Below are 21,511 nucleotides of genomic sequence, written 5' to 3'. Positions count from 1 at the left end.
ATGTTCTCAGAAGTAAAATAGAAGGATGACAATGTTTTACATCTGGTCTTACAAATAATGATGTTTTTACGACATGATGATATTTTTCATTAAATCATTAATGTACCGAATATATTCTATTTTAATGCATGATGTCTTTCTAGTAATATTCATACTTGCTGCCCTCACAGGAATATATGTTTTATCATAAGAGCATAGATGGTTTGGGATTAAATCATCTCGGCCATCAATTATTGTTGATAACACATCTATGCTCCCATCGTTTCGATGCAGTTGAAATCCGTATAATCTAGTGTCGCCTGGCAACCAACTGCTCCACTTTCTAGAATTTGTTTTGGAAGAGAGCTAAACAAAAAGATAGAATCACTTACATAAAGTAAACCCTAGATTTTCTGGGAGTTGATTAATTTGATTTGGACTTTCCTCCTTTTTTGGCATTTTATGGGTGTTGCCATGATTGTGTGAGTCAAATGATTCATACAGTCTTTCTCTGTCAGAGAGAGAGATTGAATGAGCAAAACCCTGTTATCAGCCTTGAACAGATTTGGATTGGAGACAGTGGTGATAAAAACTTGTGTAAAATTTTTTCACTAATTGAAATGGGCTATTTGGTAGAAAGCTTAAGACAAGCAATAAAGTGCAGGAACAACCACATTAAAACTGTTAACAGTTTTACTCTGTGTGTGTTTTTGGTTCTTGCAGGGAAGCTCGTCGGCTTCGTTGTGTCAGGATCATTCCATTAACGAAATGTTACAAGAGAATGAAGTCAAGGTAGACCAATTAACAGAAGCCTGGGTTGACAAGTGGAAAGACGTAGCACAAATCATGCAGGTATGGTCCTTAAATGTTGAATTACAACTTCTCTTCATCTCTTAATTGGAACTTATTATGTCTTTTTTATTAATTTAAGTTATTGAAGTTAATTCCCAGGGTTTCATAGTAAACAAAGAGTTGCCTTCAATTGTGCATATATGTTGTTCCCGTTTTCCTGTTCATCTTAATGAGGAATTAGGAATTTAATTGTCAGTATCAGTTTAAAATACTTTCAAGGGACAATCTGCCGGGATGAAGCTGATCGTGCAGAATAAATAATTAACAATTAATACAAACAGTCCTGTAGTATGAGTGAGTAAGAGTACAACAGCATGAGTAGGAATATAACAGTATGAGTAAGATTACAACAACATGGGCAGGAGTACAACAGCATGAGTAAGATTAAAACAGCATGAGTAAGAGTACAACAGCATGAGTACGAGTACAACAGCATTAGAAAGAGTACAACAACATAGCATGAGTCAGAGTATTTCAGTATGAGTAGGATTACAACAGCATGACTAGGAGAACAACAGTATGAGTAACAGTACAACATCATAAGAAGGAGTACAACAGCATGAGTACAATAGCATGAGTATGAGTACAACAGCGTGAGTCTGAGTACAACAGCATGAGTCCGAGTACAACAACATGAGTTAGAGTACAAGAACATTTAGAATTCCCTTGTTCTGTACAAGTGCACTGCTGTAAGCACCAGTACACCCATGATTGCATAATTTTGCATTAGCTCCTATACTATTATCAAATAATGCTTTGAATACCAGTACAAATTCAGGAATGAGGTCAAATACCTTGAGGGTAGCAGTAAGATGCTTGAGGAAAGATGACATACCATTATTCGACTTTCTAGCATATATTAGAGCTGGTCAATAAATTTGAGCTTCAGTGTACATTTTACTATGCAGTATATACAGAAATGGATTTGTGTGGTTTTCCATATATTTTAAGTTACTTTACTTTTGACTTTAGTTGATGTGAGTGGTGTATAAACTTTGGATTACAACATTCCTGTTCCTTCTTTCATCATCTTCCCTCCTTTTTCATCACTTTTTAGGAGTGCAATGTAGGGATCAGGAGAGAGAGTTTAGGGGTAGTGGTGGAGTCAGATGTGCCTCATCTTATAGGTCTCAATGATGATATCAGTACAGGCATTATCCTCTACCACTTACAGGTGAGTTAGAGCAGAACTTTTCAATTGCTACTTTTAAGAAAGGATGAAACTGATTTTTTGTTTTGTGTTTTTCCCATCATTTCCTGAAAAAATTGATTACAGTTTTCATGTTAATGTGCATAGCTGGTCAACTTATGTTTACCTAAAATTAATAAAAAAAGGAAGACAATTTCACTTTTGTATTGATTGTTAAATGTTATGTAATTTTTAAAATTTTGAAGAAGTGCTTTCTCACATGAAGTGATTGGAGAGAAGGTGAAAGAGGGGGGGGGGGGGTTGGTACTGGGATAGGGAAAGTAAAAAGAGACTGCAGTTTGAACGATTTTGCTTTTAATCCCAGCTTGTGCAATTGTTTAGTTATTTCTATGTATCATTGCTATATTATCTCTTCATATGTTTCTGATTCTGTTTGTTTCACATGTAACACGTAAAGCATTGAAAAAAAAACACCTCATAGTGGTCATTGAATCAGTGATTTGTTGATGTTACACAAGTCAAATGATCAAGATTTCACCTCATTTTTTTCTTTAATTACTTTTTGTAAACAATAGTACTGGCCAATGGTAACCTGTAGCTACTGTGTACTAGTTAAAGGGTCTATACAATGAATCCGAGAGAAGCATCGCTTGATGGGAGCGAAATGCCGTGTGCAAATCATCCCTATGGCAACACACTGAAACTCGACTCCCAGTAGCTAGTGTAAACAATGTAGACAGATACTGATCTACATGATACAGTAGTATACACGCAGTATGTACAATATATATATACACACTGATCTACAGTACTGTATGTAGCCGAGTACACTGTTCACATATACAGCGCTAGCTAGATTGCCGAGTCGTAACGCTCGTACGTACTGTACTAGGGAATTGTGTGTAACAACTCCCCGCTCGTACGTACACGGCCGTAATTAGCTTCACTATTATACTTATACACAAATATCTTGGTCTATGTGCATGCATATACAGGGCCGGGACACAGTCTACTCGAAATACACATCGAAATTGTGTCTAGCTCTACAAAGCAACGTAGGACTAGGAGAATGAATTGAAACAAGACGGCAAAATCTCTCTGGCAGATTCTTTTGAAAACTGGAAAACGCTGAAGCCCCTGAAGGAGGTCGGTGGTTGCTATACCGCAATTGAAGTAGCTTAGGCCTAGGTAAGTCAAATAACTTTCATTACCGATTCAAATCCGGTAAGGATGTTGATGGCCTAGCTACAATCACTGTGGGCTAGGCCTGTAACGTTAGTTAGGCCTTACAAGTTACATTCAGGTTATCTTAGTTAGTGTCACTGTCAGGACACATGGTAAAAGTATCTATAATACTGTGACTAGGCCTATAGCCAAAGGCTTGGCCTGAATATTTGATATGGGCCTAATGTATTGTAGTTGTATATAGTCTAGACTATTGTGAATTGCAGCCACCACGGTCAGCTAGGGTATTCAACAAAGACTCGGAGTTCGATAGGAATATAGTATTACTAGGCTACTCCTTACTAACCTAATTTTGTGCAGCTATGGAATCAATTTAACTGTTACTGCGCGAATCCTAGTTTCAAATGACTTTCGTGTCTCCAACTTCTTACCTGCCAAAATTTCTTTCAAAATATTACCTGTGTTTATTAGTGCAGTTAACATCATTTCTACAAATGGCAAAGATACCTGATTTCGTTCATGGTATTTTGCGTCCTCCAAAAATCCACAAGAAGATAAATAAATTGTTGTCGACCTACTCATTATACGAACATTTGATAGGCCTTCCCAATATCACAGATCTATGACAGACAGCATATCACAGATCAAAGTACTAGGTAGCAATCTTTATTTTCTGTTGGTTTTGCTTACTTTGAAAAAAAAAGTTAATGCCTGGCCCACGTGCTTTATAGAAGCATAAAGAAAGTGGATAATATTCAAGTTTTACAAAATAATATTTACATCAGTAGTCATCATTTTGAAGGAAAAGTATGCAGGTACATGTGGTTAAAATATATATGCCTTCCTAGCTAGGAGCAAACATTTGGGTGCATGTAGTTAGGGAACATAGACTAGTAGTAGTCTGTAGGTGACTAAGGACAGGCCTTACTTTATTACTAACGTGACTTCTTTTTTCCCTTTCTGATTGATCATTGATGTATAATTGACTCATGGCAAACTGAAAATTCAGAAATTATGATTGTTTTATAATTGACACATTGCTTGCTGAAAATGCAGGAAGTATGACCAAACTCAATGCAGCACTACTACTCACCCTTAGATATAAGCACCTTCTGTACAAAACTAATGGAAAGTAGATGGCGTTTTCTTGCCTTCTCCTACTCCCCAGGCGACTAACACTCTAAAATCAGCAAAGAGACCTCCCAACAAAACAATGTTCCAAAGAATGGACATTTTGTGGTTAACTCCCAGCATATGATTCTGCCTATAAGTATAAGTGTAGCTTATGAAATAATAAGTAAGCAACAAGAAAGTTTTTAGCAGAATTTTCGCAAAAGCAAACTTTAAAGTGTTCATAATGGTGGAGAATAAGTATAAGATTGCAAATATGGTTTGGCTAGTATATATTACAATGGACATTATAGAATAATTTAACATACATGTGCATGAACTTCTAGGATAGTTGACGATACTATTAACTTGGTTGAAAGGCCAACTGAACTAATTTCCTGTTTGTCCTATGCATGCATAGCAAGGTAGGTATAGGCTGTACTTCAACCACATTCACTTTCCTAGTTTCCTTTATTGATCTAGTTATTTTGCTTCACTTGGTATGTAGCTAGGCTAAGCTTCATTCTAAGGTCAGTGAAACCCAACATACTGTAGAAAGTCACATTCTGTTTTGGTACTACTTAATTTAGTCTGCACTATATAGCCTATGGTATGCAACATTGTTTGTGCCATGTTTTCGTCAGCATTTATTTTTTGTATTTGTTTTCAGTAGATCTATGCTTCAGAGATGCAAACTTCTCATAAAATCTATCAATGCTAATGCTACATGCATACTTTCCAATGGAACAAATTATACTTGGCCAAATTTGAATCCACCAAGTTCTGTACTTTTCAGTGTTTACTGTTTACCAAGGCATGCACTGTTGTGACTGTTACAACAAGAAGTGAAGGAGGATTAGATTTGGTCTATTTGCATGGAATTATTGGAATACCCTTCTGTCATTGTTGTAATATTTGCAAGTAATACAAAGTGTATTCAAATCCAGTTTAGCCTTTCATCTCCACTTCACCTTCTACAACATCTGCATTGAGAGCATGGGTCAACAGGAAGTCATCCTATATATAAACTACCTTCAGTACATAGAGTTACAATAGTCTCTTGTTAGCAGTATCAAGTCATGTTAGCTCATTAGCTGATTACAATGAATAGCCCATGTTGACACCTGGAAGTCCTTCCTCTCCTCAAGGAGAAATATATATTATATGGGATGGTGAGTAACTTCCTGGACATCCAGCCTATGTGGCCCTTTATCAGAGTGAATTTAGAGAGTCAGGACAATACATGCAGAAGTAGCATTGCATCATGGTTCCTTAATGCCCCATGCCAAAACCTAAAAGCCCTGTCATGGCAACAGTGGGTTGCATGGACATCCTTCAACTACCCTGCCAGCTGACATATAATTTTTTTGAATAATGGCTCATGACGGTCTGTGAATAATTGTTGAATTCTTGCCAAAAGGCCAAGAATTTGATGGAAATGTTGTGTGTGTGTGTGTATTTGTGTACATGGTAAGACAACTGCTTGTAAACACGATTACTGAAAAGGTAAATATTACTATAAAATATATTCTGGCAAAGAAACCCTGGTAAAAGTTTGCATTACAAACTTCATAATTAACATATGGCCCCAACTTTTTTCATTCTTTATCACAGCTATGTTGGATACTGTATGTTAGGAGAAAGTACTTGGCAGCCATCGATTTCAACTTTCACAGAAACCGTTCCAAAGAAAGATGGAGATGGGAATGATGAGTAAGTGTTTCTGTCTATGCCCTCATTATATGCTTATTTATATGTGTAGTGAATGGCATTAGATGTACAACCCATTTCAAATGATACCTTTTAGGCACACTTCTGACTCACTTCACAACAGAATATTTACATTATTACCATAGATGCAATTAGTGGTTTGTGGATTCGTCTATGTCTTAAACCAGAGGTTAAATGCATAACTAAATTGAAACACTTTCAAGGTATTTACCTAGTACATGAACATACAGTTCTACACTCCTTTTGATGATGTTAATTGTTTCTAGGTAGTATTTCATAGTGAAAACAATCAAGATTTAATTGACAGCAGCCTTATAGCTACTTATGAAGATATTTGTTAAAATACCCTGTGAGTTTATTATCTGGAGGTGCACAAAGGAATATGCAAATCACAACGACCTCTTATGATTTCTTTTCAGGGTCAAGGTGAAGTACTCCACAGCCACCAAACAATGGCATCCGGTACCTGTGAAAGAGCCCAAAACCTATGGATACATTCTGCATTTCTGGAGAACATCGTGAAAGTTCTGGTAGTTGATCTATGTTCATCCAAACAGGCTTGAAAAACCCTACTTGATGAACCAAAAAATTATACCAAGAGTGTCCACCGTCCACAAGCCAACAGTTGAAGACTTAACAGAGCCAATATAAGAGTGGGTTTACACATAATCAATGGTTGTAGATTCTTAAGCTCATTTCCACAAATATATGATATGATTAATCAAACATTAAACAGTGGAAGTAAAATTACTATTGGCAGTTAAAAGATGGTAGAATGTTTCACAAAAGAACATTCAAAACCGTACTATAATTTGCTATTTTTTTTATCCCATTCGTTATTACAGCTTGCATTAGACCAAATGTTATGGATGTAAGCTCTTTAATTTCACAGGAGATAAAATACTGCAAGCAAACATCAAACTTCGTTATTGATGCCCATAAAATTTAATCTCACCAACTGAAGTCACCAAAATGGTATAACACTTCTGAAATTGTGCTTACAGTACATTTCTGGTGAAAGTGAGACACGTGAGGCAGTTTTTGTGGACATATCGGCGAGGTATGGATAGTTGCTTTGGAAGAAAAACTACCCTATTTTCCACAACTACCTATCCTTTGTTTTTCAAAGTTGTTCATGCATATGACATTGAGAAGTGTAGTCTCTATAGGTCAATTTATAAAGGCCTACATATGTCAAAATAAACATGTCTAGCATGTATTGTCTTTTTCTTAAACAATACCTGGTTCTTTCCGTACCCTCAAACAAAGTTATCTTACAGTCCATGATATGCATTAAAAAACATAAATGTTTTTTAATTTGAATATGATTTTCTAAAATATGCCAACTTTAATTCCTGTGTAGTGACAATCCTCTGATGGAAACCTGTTCCTTATGCACCAAACTGCACAGAATGGGATGACTACACTATTGTAACGTCCAGTTCTGACAGCTTTCCAGTAAATAAAAGACATGTGCAGTGTACCTGTAGGTACTATTACATGTCCTGTGTCCCAGTATCAGTAGGTCATATCTTTGGACCATTGCCAGATTCAAAGCTTCAGGTCCATTATTAATGACCGAAAATGAACGTTTGTTTAATGTAGTAAGCAAATGTCTTGACATATGATCTGCTTGGTTCTCGAGTTCTAAATGAATGTTATGAAGGGGCTCTTGCAACCCTAATCTCAAATATAAATTAGCATGTAAAACTAGCAAAATTATTGCAACCACTATAATATTATTTAGCAATTATTGTCAGTCAATACTCATAGCTAGTACAGTAACTAGGTACAGTACCTCTTGATTACAGTTACACCTCTCTTTAAATGACTCCAATTCGTCATGAAGATAACAAAGAAAGGCCATGTTAGGGTATATCAGTAGACCTGCTTATAGCAAAAATTACTAGATAGGACTTCATTTTGCAATCACGTATTAAAAACCCTCATTCAATGATTGGATACAGCAACTACTCTCCCACAACCGTGCAACAGTAATAACTACTTTGTATTCCTAACATGTGTATCAGGGCATGAACAGTAGTTACTTACGAGCCATGAGTACCGGTTGTTTTTGTGTACAATTAAGGTCTCTGCTGTGACACTGTTTTAATGAATACTCCAGAGGCATGCTATGTACAGGAATATTCTAAAATTAGACTATATAAAATGAAATGTTTTTGTAAAATGATGTCCACTCTATAAAATTGTCATAAATAATAGGAGGGAGTTATTTTCTGTATGGCGGCTGATGTGATGAATTTGCTCACAAAGACTCACATTGGTGTTGCCATATATATACATTCTTTAAAGTTCACTAAATTATAAGATCACTTCTCCAAAATAATATATGATTGATGGATATTGTGTGCAACATATGCCTACAAAAAATGTATGACAAGTTGTTAATTCAATCACACCCTAATATCAGCCTCATCGTTATTGTAAAATGTTCACAGAATCGGATTAATAAGGGGATTAGGGGAGGCATTAAACCCAGTTCCCTCTCCCACAATGGATCCATCGCAAGGTTTCACAATAGAAAGAAAGTTTCAGTCAGATCTGGCCAGTCAATCTCATTACACTGTTCCTGCAGTAGGCTATACTCTGACAAAATATGGAAGGAAAATTGTACCAATTATTAGTGCCGGACTGGCGGGGGTACTTGGTAAGCACCCCAGCCTTGGCCCATGAATCATCAATTCGAAATTAAAAAAGTAAAGTTTTGAACCACTCTCCTTTGTTTCTTTTTCACCTTCTTGTTTTTCTAAATTTTTTCCATTTTGTAGCTAATATGGGCCTGCCCCATCCCCACCAACCCCCCCACCCCCATACCCTAATCTGAAAAATCTGCTGTCACACTTTTGTCAAAAGTGGAATTGTTGATCTTTGGAGGGGAACGCATGTCCCAACAAAATATGTATCTTCAAGGTGAAGAATATTACACCCATACATATGTCATATTGAATTACCTCTATGTATTACATCAGTGAAAAAAACTAAAAATATAAATCAGCATCACATCATGCACTTGGCCGACCCAAAAATTTATGAATTTGTTTGCTCACAATGCAGACAAATTCAATGTGTGTAAAAATTACCCACATGTCCGACACTACAAATTGTAACAGGTCATTCCAAGTAGAACATATAACAACTCCCTCGACATTCTCCAATAACATAAACATCTAGGGCTATACAGCATTCCACAGTCATTCTACTATAATTGAGGTGTATCAGTACTTTTCACTGCCTTAGCTCCCCCCCCCCCCACACACAATGGTACAACCCTTAATCGGACAGAATCAGAAGTTGGAGAAAAATAGAGGGCGCCTGACATTAATTGCTTGGCTGGATTCATTGTATAGCCCCTTTAAGCTTCCCAAACCTACCCATTTCATTTCAAATTTTAATGAATGTTTAGATTAGTTTTCGATCACTATGATGGAAATGAAAGGTTTTGTCATTGGTTCAACGCTGCTAAATGTTTGTACCCTTGTCATTGAGAAGGTCACAATATCTTTTCATACTCTCTACTATTTTCTAGGATGGGTGCACGAGAATCGGCAGGGACGATGCAAGTACAACTCAGGATATCGGTTAGTGTGAATCAGTTTTATTTATCAACCTTGGAGAGAGATAAGAGAGAAACTTGGCCAGAGAAAATTATGTTATAAAAACATAGTTTCTTAACAAATTGTAGCAAAGATAAGACAGCACACTTTGATTTACAACCTGCGTAGAGTATTGATCTGGTGTTAGTGTTACTCCATTATTCCATTTATACTCTAATTAACATCTCAAAATCAAATTAGAATGATACTAACTTTGAAGACCTTGAAATATATGTCTTAAACAATTTTTTTAATTAAATTAAGTCTTGTGGAATGTTAAAATATATGTTGTAAAGCTTCTGCGGCCCATATTTGCAATTACATGTACGTATTGCGAAGTTGTCTCCAAATTTGTTTTAAAAAAAAATCTAGTTAAAAAAGCTAGTTTAAAACATGTGCACAGGCTGACTTTACCTTGGTCATATTTTGTAATTCAACATTAAGATACTGCTGTCTCGTAGAAATAAGAATTTTTTGTCCATATTTGAGAAGTGGGACCCAAGATGGAGCTTGAATACAAATCTCTAGCTATGTGACCCCTGTCAACCTACTCTGTCCTGAAACAGTTTGGCTGTGACCATGTGATGATGTGACCATGTTATGATGTGACCATGTTATGATGTAACCATTTCATGATGTGACCATGTCATGATGTGACCATGTCATGATGTGACCATGTCATGATGTGACTATGTCATGATGTAACCATGGTTGTATTAGGTAGAGATAAAGTATCACAAGTCCTTCCCATAGGGACTAAATGTAACAAATCATAATCTTAAATGAAGGCCGAGAAGCACACATATCTCTGGAGACTCTGCGGACGTAATGCTGGAGTTTTAGTCTTTCAAAGCTGTGCCCCATACCACTGGAGATGTGAGAAACTCACTGTGTAGAAGTGTGACCATAAGATTCGTTAATAATGAGTCCATTTACGTTATAGATTAATCAATCCAGAATGAAATGGGTATAAAGGTGATCTACATGTATTTACTTTGTTCCTCGCTTACCTGTCTCCTCACAACCTTGACACCCGTTCTACCGTGCATATAATGTCAATGGTAACCCTTTAGCCTGTGCGACCTCAATGACCAGCTCCCCATTCATTTCCCCCCCCCCCTTCTCAATCTACCATCAATCCAGATTGAAATGGGTATAAAGGTGATATACATGTATTTACTTTGTTCCTCGCTTACCTGTCTCCTCACAACCTTGGCACCCGTTCTACCATGCAGATAATGTCCATGGTAGCCCTTTAACACTGTGCGCCGTCTATGACCAGCTCCCCGTCCATTGCCCCCCCCCCCCATCTTCTCATTCTACCATCAATCCAGATTGAAAAGGTGATATACATGTGTCTTTTGGATTCTTGACAGTTTTGAATAGATCTGCTGATGTGGAGAGAGAACATGCAGTAATTATGAGTAAAAATGATGTGGTGACCTTGTATCCAATGGCAGACGCTCTCTGCACTGTTAACGGTGTCGATGTCCACGAACCTGTACAACTCAAACAAGGTAAAATATTAAAACTGATTTTGAAAGGTCAATTTGTGTCTTGCCTTAGTCAGGCTTGTTTGGATGTAATTTGGAACTTGGATTAACATGAAAGTCTTCATCTTTGACTTGAAAGTATCACAGTCATAAATCTATTTTTTACTCACCCAATCTCGAATGTCATTCAGTGGGAATCCATGATATAACGAATATTTAAAGTAAACATGGTTATGTGACCAAAATATTTTAAAGTGTGGTTGAGTGGGTAGAGCAATTTGTTTTATTGAATCTTACACAAACAACCCTCGAACATTTGAGACGAAGTTATAAACTTTCCTAATTATTGATGAAATGAGTCATGCATAGTTAAAAGTCCAAGAGGACACGGCATTACTTATCACATGTCTTTGAATTGAACTTCATATAACATGAGAAATTTTGTTCATATGGGTTTCTACATTTGTAAATTGGGAATATGAAAGGATATAAAGATTAAAATCGTTTTACTATGAGTGGTTCTCCATTTAAAGAAGAAAAAAACATGTTGCATATCCGCAAAATGCAGAAGTGATCAATCGATCAGTCATCAAGTGTGTCAAACTATCTATGTCTCAGAGAAATTTTTAATGGTTCTTAGAAAGTAAGAAAGGAGTAGGTTATATCATTGTTTATTTGCAAAATGTTAAATTGTCATGGTCCAACTAATTATCATTTTGTTAATCCAACTAATAAACGTTCTGACAAATGTTTAACTCAGCAGTGAGTTCAGGTCATAAATATTATTCTGAAAATATGTTTTTTTTTTGTAATTTGATAAACATGTCACTGTGACAATTCAATGTTTCCATAATAAAATGATGCAGGATACTTTTATTTACAAATTTACAAACATACACGTAATTATGTTAATCAACGTGAAATGGTGAGAAAAAAGAATATGTCTTTCGTTTTTCAACTGGAGACATTTTCAACCTCTTTCAAACATTCCTAAAAAAATATTTCAAAAACTAGCCGACCTTAGCCTGCATGCAGACTGTTATGGTAATTTTTTCTCAACACTATGGAACTGGAGACTGTCCATATATTGAATATAATCTGGATTTTAAAATCTTTCCAAGCATAATAATTGATTAAACTTCTAAAATGGCTCAAACTAGCCAGAATAAAAAAAAAATACATTAAAACTTTTAAATTTGTGGACAGGATAGGACAGGAGGTTGTCTGGACAGGAAAAAGTTTTGGATACTAGAGTTTGGCAAATGGAACTGTCTTAAGGTAGTACATAATATGAAATATTGTACAGGAAGAAGTTTGGAAATGATAACCTGTAGTTATGATAAGAAAACATTTTTGATTTGTTGAATCAAGTATTTGAACTGCTGCACTATAGGATGGAAACCTGTGCTGTGCAATTGTAAAGTGTGGATCCGGTTAATCTAGTATATGCATCAACGAGGGACATATAATCCAGGTTTTACTAAACTTGTATCATCTCCCTCTGGTTGCCTCAAATTTCTCATCGCTTTTATCCAAATGATAATTGACTCGACCAAATTTACTCTTTCTTTTGTCCACTGCCCCATCTCTGTCTTAAATTTCTGATGCTGCATTTTGATTGTGAAAGGAAATGAGAAAAATTTCAACCGTGCAGATTCAATTACTTTGCACTGTCTATTCAAATATAAATGATTGATGCTTTCGATTTATGACCGTGGTGAATGGAAAGGCTGTTTCACTTATACTAACTGCTATGACAGCTTATGTCCCTTTGTATCAACGATGGGTTACACAACTTAAGATGTCCACAGTTGGAGTTTGTAATTATCAAATATGTATGTATGCTTCTGAAATCAACTTGCAAGGGGATGATGGAAACGTGCCAACAACAGATATATTCAGCTTAGACTATTGTTGTGTTACACACAGTGAAGACTTTAATTAGACTTATGATGAAGGCTATTGTTTGCAATAGCCTGTGTAATAGGCTGTGTACTGTTAGCAAGCTTGAGTGTACTTTTATGTGTGTGGTGCATTTCGGTGAAATCCTATCAGATTATTCCTGTGGAAGAGGGGAGAAAAAATTGTTAAAAAATACTGCAAAATCTACAAAAGGATGTTGGAGGTGTATTTAAAAGTTTCAGGGCTCAAGTTTCCATCCTAGCCAGATCTTCCTTCAGAGGTTGACTGAAGTGTAAACAGACATAAAGACACACTTAAAACAGACAGATGGATAGACAGTTAAATTGGAGAGGCAGCTAAAATGGATCACGTAAAGAACAACGAATTGTTCGAAATTAAGAATTTAATTTATGATTGGAGAATAACATTTAGTCAATGTACAGCAGGGAGATCAAATCACACTGTTTATCTTGGATCAATTATTCTATCCAACCGTAAAATCAACTCAACTTACGAAATTTCAACGAACGATCGGAAGGAAAAATGAGGATTATGTTATACTTTGATTAGTTCATTTCTTAGGGCCTAGTTGTGATAGGATTTTTTCAACAAAACGGATGGACAATGCACAATTAGAACTAACTACCTTAATCATTTGCTATGGATGATGAAATGGGGATATAATGAGTTAATCAGAGTAGAGAATATTTTGAGGTTTTTAACCCCCTTTTTATTGTTTTATGGTCAGGTGCTGTTATTTTGGTTGGAAGAACAAACATGTTTCGCTTCAATCATCCCGCTCAAGCGGCCCGAATGAGAGCCAAGAGAGCGGTAAGTTTGTCTTCAATTTATTTTCTTTGAGTTCCAAACAAACTTTGTGTATGTAACCTTCCATAATGCATGGCATGAAAAGTAGTATTTTTTCAGTATAAACACTTTACCTACAATATTGGACAAATTCCTATTACATCATTAATGTCTACACATGTGTTTGTTAGTGGGGTATAGATAGGTACAGGTATATTCCAACAAATTTTTTGCATTACCATTAACAATATTAGTTGTTAAGTAAACCTCATTCTCATGCATGTATTTCTTAATAATAACTCTGTACAATGGGGCTCTCCAGCGTTAGTACAGAGGGCGCTATTACATTGGAACCAATGTTGGTAATCTGTACCGTGTACAGAGGGCGCTATTACATCAGAGTCAATGTTGGTAAACTGTACTGTGTACAGAGGGTGCTATAACAGCGGCACCAATGTGGGCAATCTGTTCTGTAGAGGGCGCTATTATATCAGAGTCAATGTGGGTAATCTGTACTGTTTGCAGATCTCTGAATCAAAGTAACACGATCGCATGAGAGCTTGTTTCGCTTGTGCCGTTTGGGGGAACCCCAAAAGGGGCTTTTATAGAAAATACCAGTTTCGGTGCTAAAAAACAAAAAGTTTGACTTTAAACATCAAAATTGTGTTGCAAAAGATCTCTTCTTCAATAATGATGAAAGGAAATTGTTTATACCACTAATAGTCAACTCAGACTACCTTTATGATATGCAGTCAGAGGCTGCAGCTTGCCAAATTTTGCAGAGCTAGACAGCACCCCTTCGTTGATTTTGGGCGTGGCTGGAGAGCCCTATTTTATTTGTTTGTGTTTTTGAAAAGTCTGTTTCGTGCTTAGAAGTAAAACATAGTACAGGTTGTCATAGTGATTATGACATGGATGGTAATTTTTTGACACCAAGAATCAATGTATGAATTGTATAAAATATTTCTTCTAAGACAGAGGGTGCAATTAGCTGTTAATTCCCTCTTCCCCCTGTTACTAACAATAACAAATTCCTCAACCATATGCAAAGCTCAGTAATTCCACAGCATGTTCTGCTATAAAATTAGTTGCAGTATTATATCAGTTAATTGCTCGGTTTATTTTTATGTCTTCAGACATTAAATCACGAAAGCTTAACATTAAAGTTTATGTATCAAGAAGAAGTTATACTTCTGCTATTACTAGTTGCATTTGTTGCTGTTCTCCAATCAAGCAAGCATGGAATGTTTCTTGTGAAATTTTATTAACCTCATTTGAAAATTACTTGCTGTTCCTGCTGCTGTTTAACCTTTTTACTGTCCTGCTTATAATTAACAGCAGTTTAATGTCAGAGCACCGTACCATAATGGGGCTGCTCATGATTGGGTAGTATGCATACCGACGTAGTTTGTTTGTCGCCCTCGAATGCATGTCAATTTCTGCTCTCCATTTGATTTTAGAATGATAATATCCGTGTGGCTTTTTCGGTCCAGCATGATATAACTGTAAGTATGACGACGCTCCACTGTCACGTTTGTATTTGTGCGTTTGCTTATTTGCTACTGATTGTATTTATATCCGTATATATCAATATAACTGATTATGGACTGATTTAGATCCATGATTCTATTTGTATATTGTTATTAAACCCAATCTACTTATTTTGTGTCATAACATAGACATTTTCAGTGGTCTCGGTTTACCGCAGTCCTCATTCATCTGACTCCACGCAACTGTTTAACCATCTCTCTATTCTATGGGATATTTTGTGTCATAATGTACACATTTTCAATTTCCATTTTCAGTGAGGTGAAGTGCTAGTGCTAACAAGTGTTGGGTTATTTAAATATTTGTTTGTAGACATCTGGTATGATGTTTGCAGTTTGCATATAAGCTTCTCATGATGTTCTATTGAGTATACCACGATTATTGAATTGGTAAATAATGATAACATGGTTGTAAGTCGCAGTTCACATCAATTTATTTAACAGTAGTAATAATTTCATATCCGCTATCACGTGGGTGTTTGTGGACAGATGTTACCATCAACCGGTGTAACCAATAGTTAAGTCAAGAGAATTTCAAATGGTAAGCAGTTTTACCTGGGAGACTCGGAAGAGATTTGAAATGCATTTCTATAGCAATGCTAATAATCGGGAGAAGAGTATCGTTATAGAAACCTTGTTGTACTCTTCACCATATTCAGGCAATCGCCGCAGCGAACCTCGGAGTAGACGAGTCCGTAGGATCGACTCCCGAGAGTACTCTCGATCAAGAAGAAAGAGAAGCCATGATGGAACAGATGTCACTCCTGTTAACACCAAGGTCAGCATCCAATAGGATATTCAGCTAGTTTGTTTCATAATAATAATAATAATTGATTTTTATATAGCGCTTTACACCAGAGATAGGTCTCAAAGTGCTTTACAGACGTTATATTACCCCTGGTCAATGGTAACCTGTCCCAGAGACAATCCCTCCAGTCGGCAGCAGTTATATACTGCGCCCAATGACAAGTTACCTCACAGGTACCCATTTAACCCCTGGGTGGAGAGAGGTAAGTGAGATAAAGCATCTTGCCCAAGGACACAACTTAATGAACTAGGCATGAATCGAACCAGCAATCCTTGGATCACGAGTCCGACGCTCTAGCCAATTGGCCACCACGCTCTCATGGCACTAAGCAAATTCTCACACCTGCATGGCAGGGACATCAGCTGCAAAGATTGTAGCTTTGATGTGCTTCAGATGGGTGGGCTATCCGGGTAGAAATTTATACCTCCTTTCGGATGCATTTCTACCAAAACCATCGATCATCGATCGTTTCAGATACAAAGTTGTGTATCACTACTGGATGAAAATGAACCCTTCTTTAGCTGGCTTAAGTTCAAACCCACAGAATCTAACTTGTTAGGTTTCATCATGTCCAACGCCACTACATTTATCCACTCGACCGTAGCATTCTCCCATCTGATATTTTGAAATATATTTTGTGGGATGATAATACAACTCAATGTACTTGGCTTACAGAGTGTGAGCATTAAGTGATTATTTATGTTTTTAAAAAAGGGTCATCAGGATTGACCCCAAATATGCTAGATAGTCTACTAATGGTCACTCATTCTTCAACTTCAAGAAGCATTTTACTACCATGAAGAAAGTGTTTTTCTTCACTGAAACATTTATTTATCTCCTCATTATCTAGAAGTAAATTGAAGAACCACCAGGAAAGTACCCGTGAAAACTTTGAAATATTGCTAGCAATTTTTTAGTGTGCCAAAATGTTGGGAACAGTATTGATGACCATAAGCAGTGTGCTGGGTGTTATCAGTAGTTGGTAAATATTTTGAACCACACTTACTGGATTCTCATCAAAACAGGATTGGAATTGATCAAAAATATTGGTTAATTCATTATTGTCAAGGCAGACTCATTATTTCAAAATTTTAAAGGAACATTTTGAATTATTTTGCTTCGTAGATCACTAGATGGCTTGAGGGAGATTGAGAACGATGAAAAGACCCTGGATTCTAACGGATACAGTGACTCGCAGTGAGTTTTATATATGAATATTCAATAAGACGAATATGTTTGCGACCTATCATTCCCCCCCCCCCACACCCTACAAATACTCTGTTGTGACAGGAGAGCAGAATAAGTATTCTGTTTTACTTTGGTCCCGGATGATTGATATGAAATCATGGAAATATACTTCATCAATATATGTGTGTTTGTATTGGGGGTGTCGGGAGTTATGTGCTTAAAAAACACCCACACAAAACAAACAACCCCCCAAAAACAAAACAAAAATATACACAAGAATTGTTTAACCCTTCTCCATCTTATCGTAAGAGATATGCAGAGAAATGTAAAGAAAATAGAAGGGATTAATTGATTGGGTCTCGCAAAGCAGAAATGCTGTACTGAAATGGCCAAAATTGGTTATATGAATGCAAAGATTCATAGGGGTATTTTGCACCAAAAACACTCATTATTTTAAACATCATTGTATGGTTAAAGGTCAGCAGTATTCAAGTGTTAAAATCGTAAAATCTGAAATTTATATAAACAAGTAAACACTCAGAGAAACTTTAAGTGTGATGGGGTTCAAATTAAGCTGACATTGATCTTTACTGAAGTGCTCAAGTTTTTTTTTTTACACAAGTGTTTTGTAAATGTGACATTTGCTAATATTTATCAGACCCTTTGGTTGTACCATTTTTGCCATTTTGTGAACCCTTTATTTGGTGTTAAGACTATGAACCCAAATTGATCCAATATTATGTCTGTAATCTATTAGTTGAAACCTTGATGATGCTGCAATTGTGTCTGGAAGGGGGAGGGGAGGGGGAGGGCGGGGGATCGGGTGGAGGCTTCTAGAGATAGATTGTCATGCTTCATTTTCCCCTTGTTCAGTCTATCACAGGTTTTGTATTCCATTAAGTACAATTTATTCTCATGAGACATGTAACAGCAGCTCCTATACATGTTAATGCAAAAGTTGGATCAATATCACACCACATTGGTCCACAATGGTCCTTGTGAATAGATAGGCATTTTCCATTTCAGCATACCCCCCCCCCACACCCTCACACTTTTCGATAAGTTGTTGAATTTTCAGTCAGGTATTGTGTCTGTTATGCAGGGTTTTTTTGTTTTTTTGTTTTATATGGCATGTAAGATTTTAAGATGTTTGTGTTCTGTCAATCAAATGAATTACTTGAAAGGTTAAGGGTGTTGCCAGGATCCATTTAACGATCGTCACAAATCTTTATTACCTGTATATATGATGACTTATTCATATAGTGGTTGTCCCACTACTCTATTAATAACGTTTTCTTTGATTGGCGGTGGCAACATTTTTTCTTTCAAGTGTAAATAACTGCCTACGAGTTCATTTCGGTTCTTTCATCATTTTTATTGTTGAATTTTCAGTCAGGTATTTTGTCTAATATGCAGGGTCTTTGTCTTCTCTTTTGTATGGAATGAAATATTTTTAAGGTCTTATGTTTGTGTGGTGTCAATGAAAGGAATGACTTGAAAGGTGGAGGGTGTTACCAGGATCCATTTAACAATCGTCACAACTATTTATTACCTGTATAAATTAATTACTTATTCATGTAGTGGTTGCCCCACACCTCTATTAATAGCGTTTTCTTTGATTGTTGGTGGCAATATTTTGTTTTCAATTGTAAATAACTGCCTACGAGTGCATTTCGATTCTTTCATCATTTTTTTGAGAACATGTTGGCCTCTTGTTGTACATTTTTAAACAAGTTGCCACAGAAGTCGCAAGCAGTGTGAAGACTCTTATCACTGGTTAAACTTCAGCTACTTTTGGTCGACTTCAATTTGTTTTATAAATAATATTTCAGATTTATTTGGCCCCATGGTAAGGCTACCCTGTGGATGCCTGGGATAATTAGCTAAAGCCTTGAACAGTGGTGCATAGATCTCACAATCCACTATATACACTGTAAATATTGATGTGTGCCATAAATAACTCTCAGGCATTGCATATTTTACATATATCAGACTTTCTCTGCCATTTTGAATTTGTAAGTTTGGAAATATCAATTGGTAAAAGCACTGGAGTTATATTCCTGTGTGAAAAACTGGTTCATCTATTCCTAACCTATTCTATCCAACAATTTTTTCGTCTCCATCAAAATTTGTAAATTCTCTCAGAGGTATATTTGATTTGTTTATCCATACTTTATCTAAAAAAAAAAAGTTAAAAATTCCTCTTGCAATGCCTATTCTTCTGTAAACCTCCTTTCGTACATTGTACCAAAAGTGTGCTGTGATTCCTGGTGACATGGTATGGAAAGCACTGGGTATCATCCCTAGAAATGACATTAAATCTCCACGGACTATAAAAGAGCGGGATATCTCAGTTGTTAATATACGACAGAGGTTTTTAGTTGATGACTATTGGGTCACATCTGGCTTGTGAAAGATTTTAACAAGAAAAGTCACCCAGAATGTTTCACTAATAAAGCCCATACAGGATTACTTAATATAAAGGCACAACATTATTTTGATATGTTGTAGACTGTTTTTGTTGTAGACTGTTAAAAAGAACACCATCTGTCAGTCTAGACCAGGGTTTCCCAAACTTTATCCCCCTTCCCCACGAATCCCTTGTGGATGCCTGAGTTGTGCATGAACCCCCAATTGTTCGAGACACGATCTGAGTCATTATTATACTATAATATGTATAACAGTGCTTCGTAAAAGATCAAGTTCATAGTGTAATATTGTAGAGTTTGTCGATGGGTACGACTTTTGTACATTACTAAATTATATGATATATCAGATTTTAGTTCAACAAAAGTACTCTAGTTTTGACTTTCAGAAACATCTCACTAACCCCTGGGATGGACTCACGAACCACCTGGGGGTTCATGCACCCCAGTTTATAGGGAACCCCTGGTCTAGATTATGTTTAGGGAGGAGGGAATGCAATAAACTTCTTCAACTGCCATTCAAACCAAACATGTTGTTATGTGTTAATCCTAACTGGCAAGAATGTTTACCACACAGAAGGGTTTGTTTGTGTTGAAATACCAATACTCAATTTTCCTTTCATTTTCTTTGAAATCCAAAATGTGTTTTCTATGTTCGTATTTGTTGTTGTTGTCGTATTTAGAGTGGTAAGTTCCATCTACTAAAGTCTGTAGTAACAGATTACATTAAAAAAAAACATTTTTGAGTCTGCAAACCAAAGTTCATGTTAATACTTGACTGAAGAGTACTTTAGAAATTTAATAACATAAAATATGGCAACAAAACATTAATTTAAAAAATCTTTAGTGTAAATATAAATGTTTGTATGATTAGTACATTTCAAGTGGTTGGTCACAACGCCAAGGCATATACATACGTCAAATAGGGAATTTGTAGAAATAATAGTAAAAAAAAAAAGATTATTAAATAGTAATATTCACTGATTAGTTTGGTGGCTAATCACGTAAGGAATTGATAGTCATTTTCCCCTTGCAAAGTTGCATCTCTTAGGGTTATTACTACTAATAATCAAATTAATGTATCAAGGAGTACTATAGTAAGAATTACAATAATAGAGTAATAGTAATAATAATAATAGAAAGTGGAAAAGAGGAAATAAACTTTTGGCAATAATAAAAACAATTTGGATTTTTTAATTTTTAATTTTTTTTTTAAAGATTGAATTGAATAGTATTTAGACTGTTTTTAATCACTTGTTAATAAAATTACATATTTAGATAGATATATGATTTTCATTCAGTCACTAAAGGGATATGTTGAAAGCTATCAAGCTGACATTAGTAAAATGCCTCTCATTATCTCTTAAGTCAATATTCTCATAATTAGTACTTTAAATATGTAGCCTTACTTCCAGGACAAAGAATCAATAAGCATTTACAAGCTGTATTGTTTCTTAGAAACATCCTTCAAATTACGAGGGTATTTGTTGCTGACCTCAAAGGATGTGTGACTGATTGGGTAGAGTGGTTTCTTAAGTCCTTGTGTTTGGTTAGTCATGATATTAAGATGTAAATGATCATCATCTTAAATAAATTCTCCCAGTCCAATTAATATTTACATGCACAATTTAAATCTGTGAATTATCATCAAAATTTTGTTGCATATTTGTTTTTATTCTTGTTAAAAACTGCTATTTTAGCCATATACTATTCCCATTA

The 21,511-nt window shown here is 35.9% G+C and overlaps 1 protein-coding gene and 1 long non-coding RNA gene across 5 annotated transcripts in view; both read left to right on the top strand.

The window, feature by feature from the left end:
* Positions 1-21,511, top strand: part of LOC139970975 (uncharacterized) — an 88,140-nt gene that overhangs the window by 38,283 nt on the left and 28,346 nt on the right. For 3 of the 4 annotated variants that reach the window (XR_011794272.1, XM_071977081.1, XM_071977080.1), the window contains 8 exons: positions 703-831; positions 1,889-2,005; positions 9,555-9,606; positions 10,998-11,138; positions 13,765-13,847; positions 15,284-15,328; positions 16,030-16,148; positions 17,304-17,375. Coding sequence is in view for 3 of the 4 variants with exons in the window: in XM_071977081.1 (XP_071833182.1) it covers positions 703-831; positions 1,889-2,005; positions 9,555-9,606; positions 10,998-11,138; positions 13,765-13,847; positions 15,284-15,328; positions 16,030-16,148; positions 17,304-17,375 (758 nt within the window). In the remaining variant the exon portion in view is untranslated. The remainder of the gene's footprint in view (positions 1-702; positions 832-1,888; positions 2,006-9,554; positions 9,607-10,997; positions 11,139-13,764; positions 13,848-15,283; positions 15,329-16,029; positions 16,149-17,303; positions 17,376-21,511) is intronic. The other variant, XM_071977082.1, reaches the window with a different exon arrangement.
* On the top strand, positions 2,650-8,743 carry LOC139971368 (uncharacterized). Its single transcript, XR_011794365.1, has 3 exons — positions 2,650-3,169; positions 5,891-5,989; positions 6,427-8,743. It is a non-coding gene; the product is annotated as an uncharacterized lncRNA (long non-coding RNA).

This window comes from Apostichopus japonicus, chromosome 8 (assembly GCF_037975245.1).
Source record: "Apostichopus japonicus isolate 1M-3 chromosome 8, ASM3797524v1, whole genome shotgun sequence".
Taxonomy (NCBI): Eukaryota; Metazoa; Echinodermata; class Holothuroidea; order Aspidochirotida; family Stichopodidae; genus Apostichopus; species Apostichopus japonicus.
The sequence above is the reverse complement of the archived record's forward strand: the minus strand, read 5'-3'. Positions and strand labels throughout refer to the sequence as shown.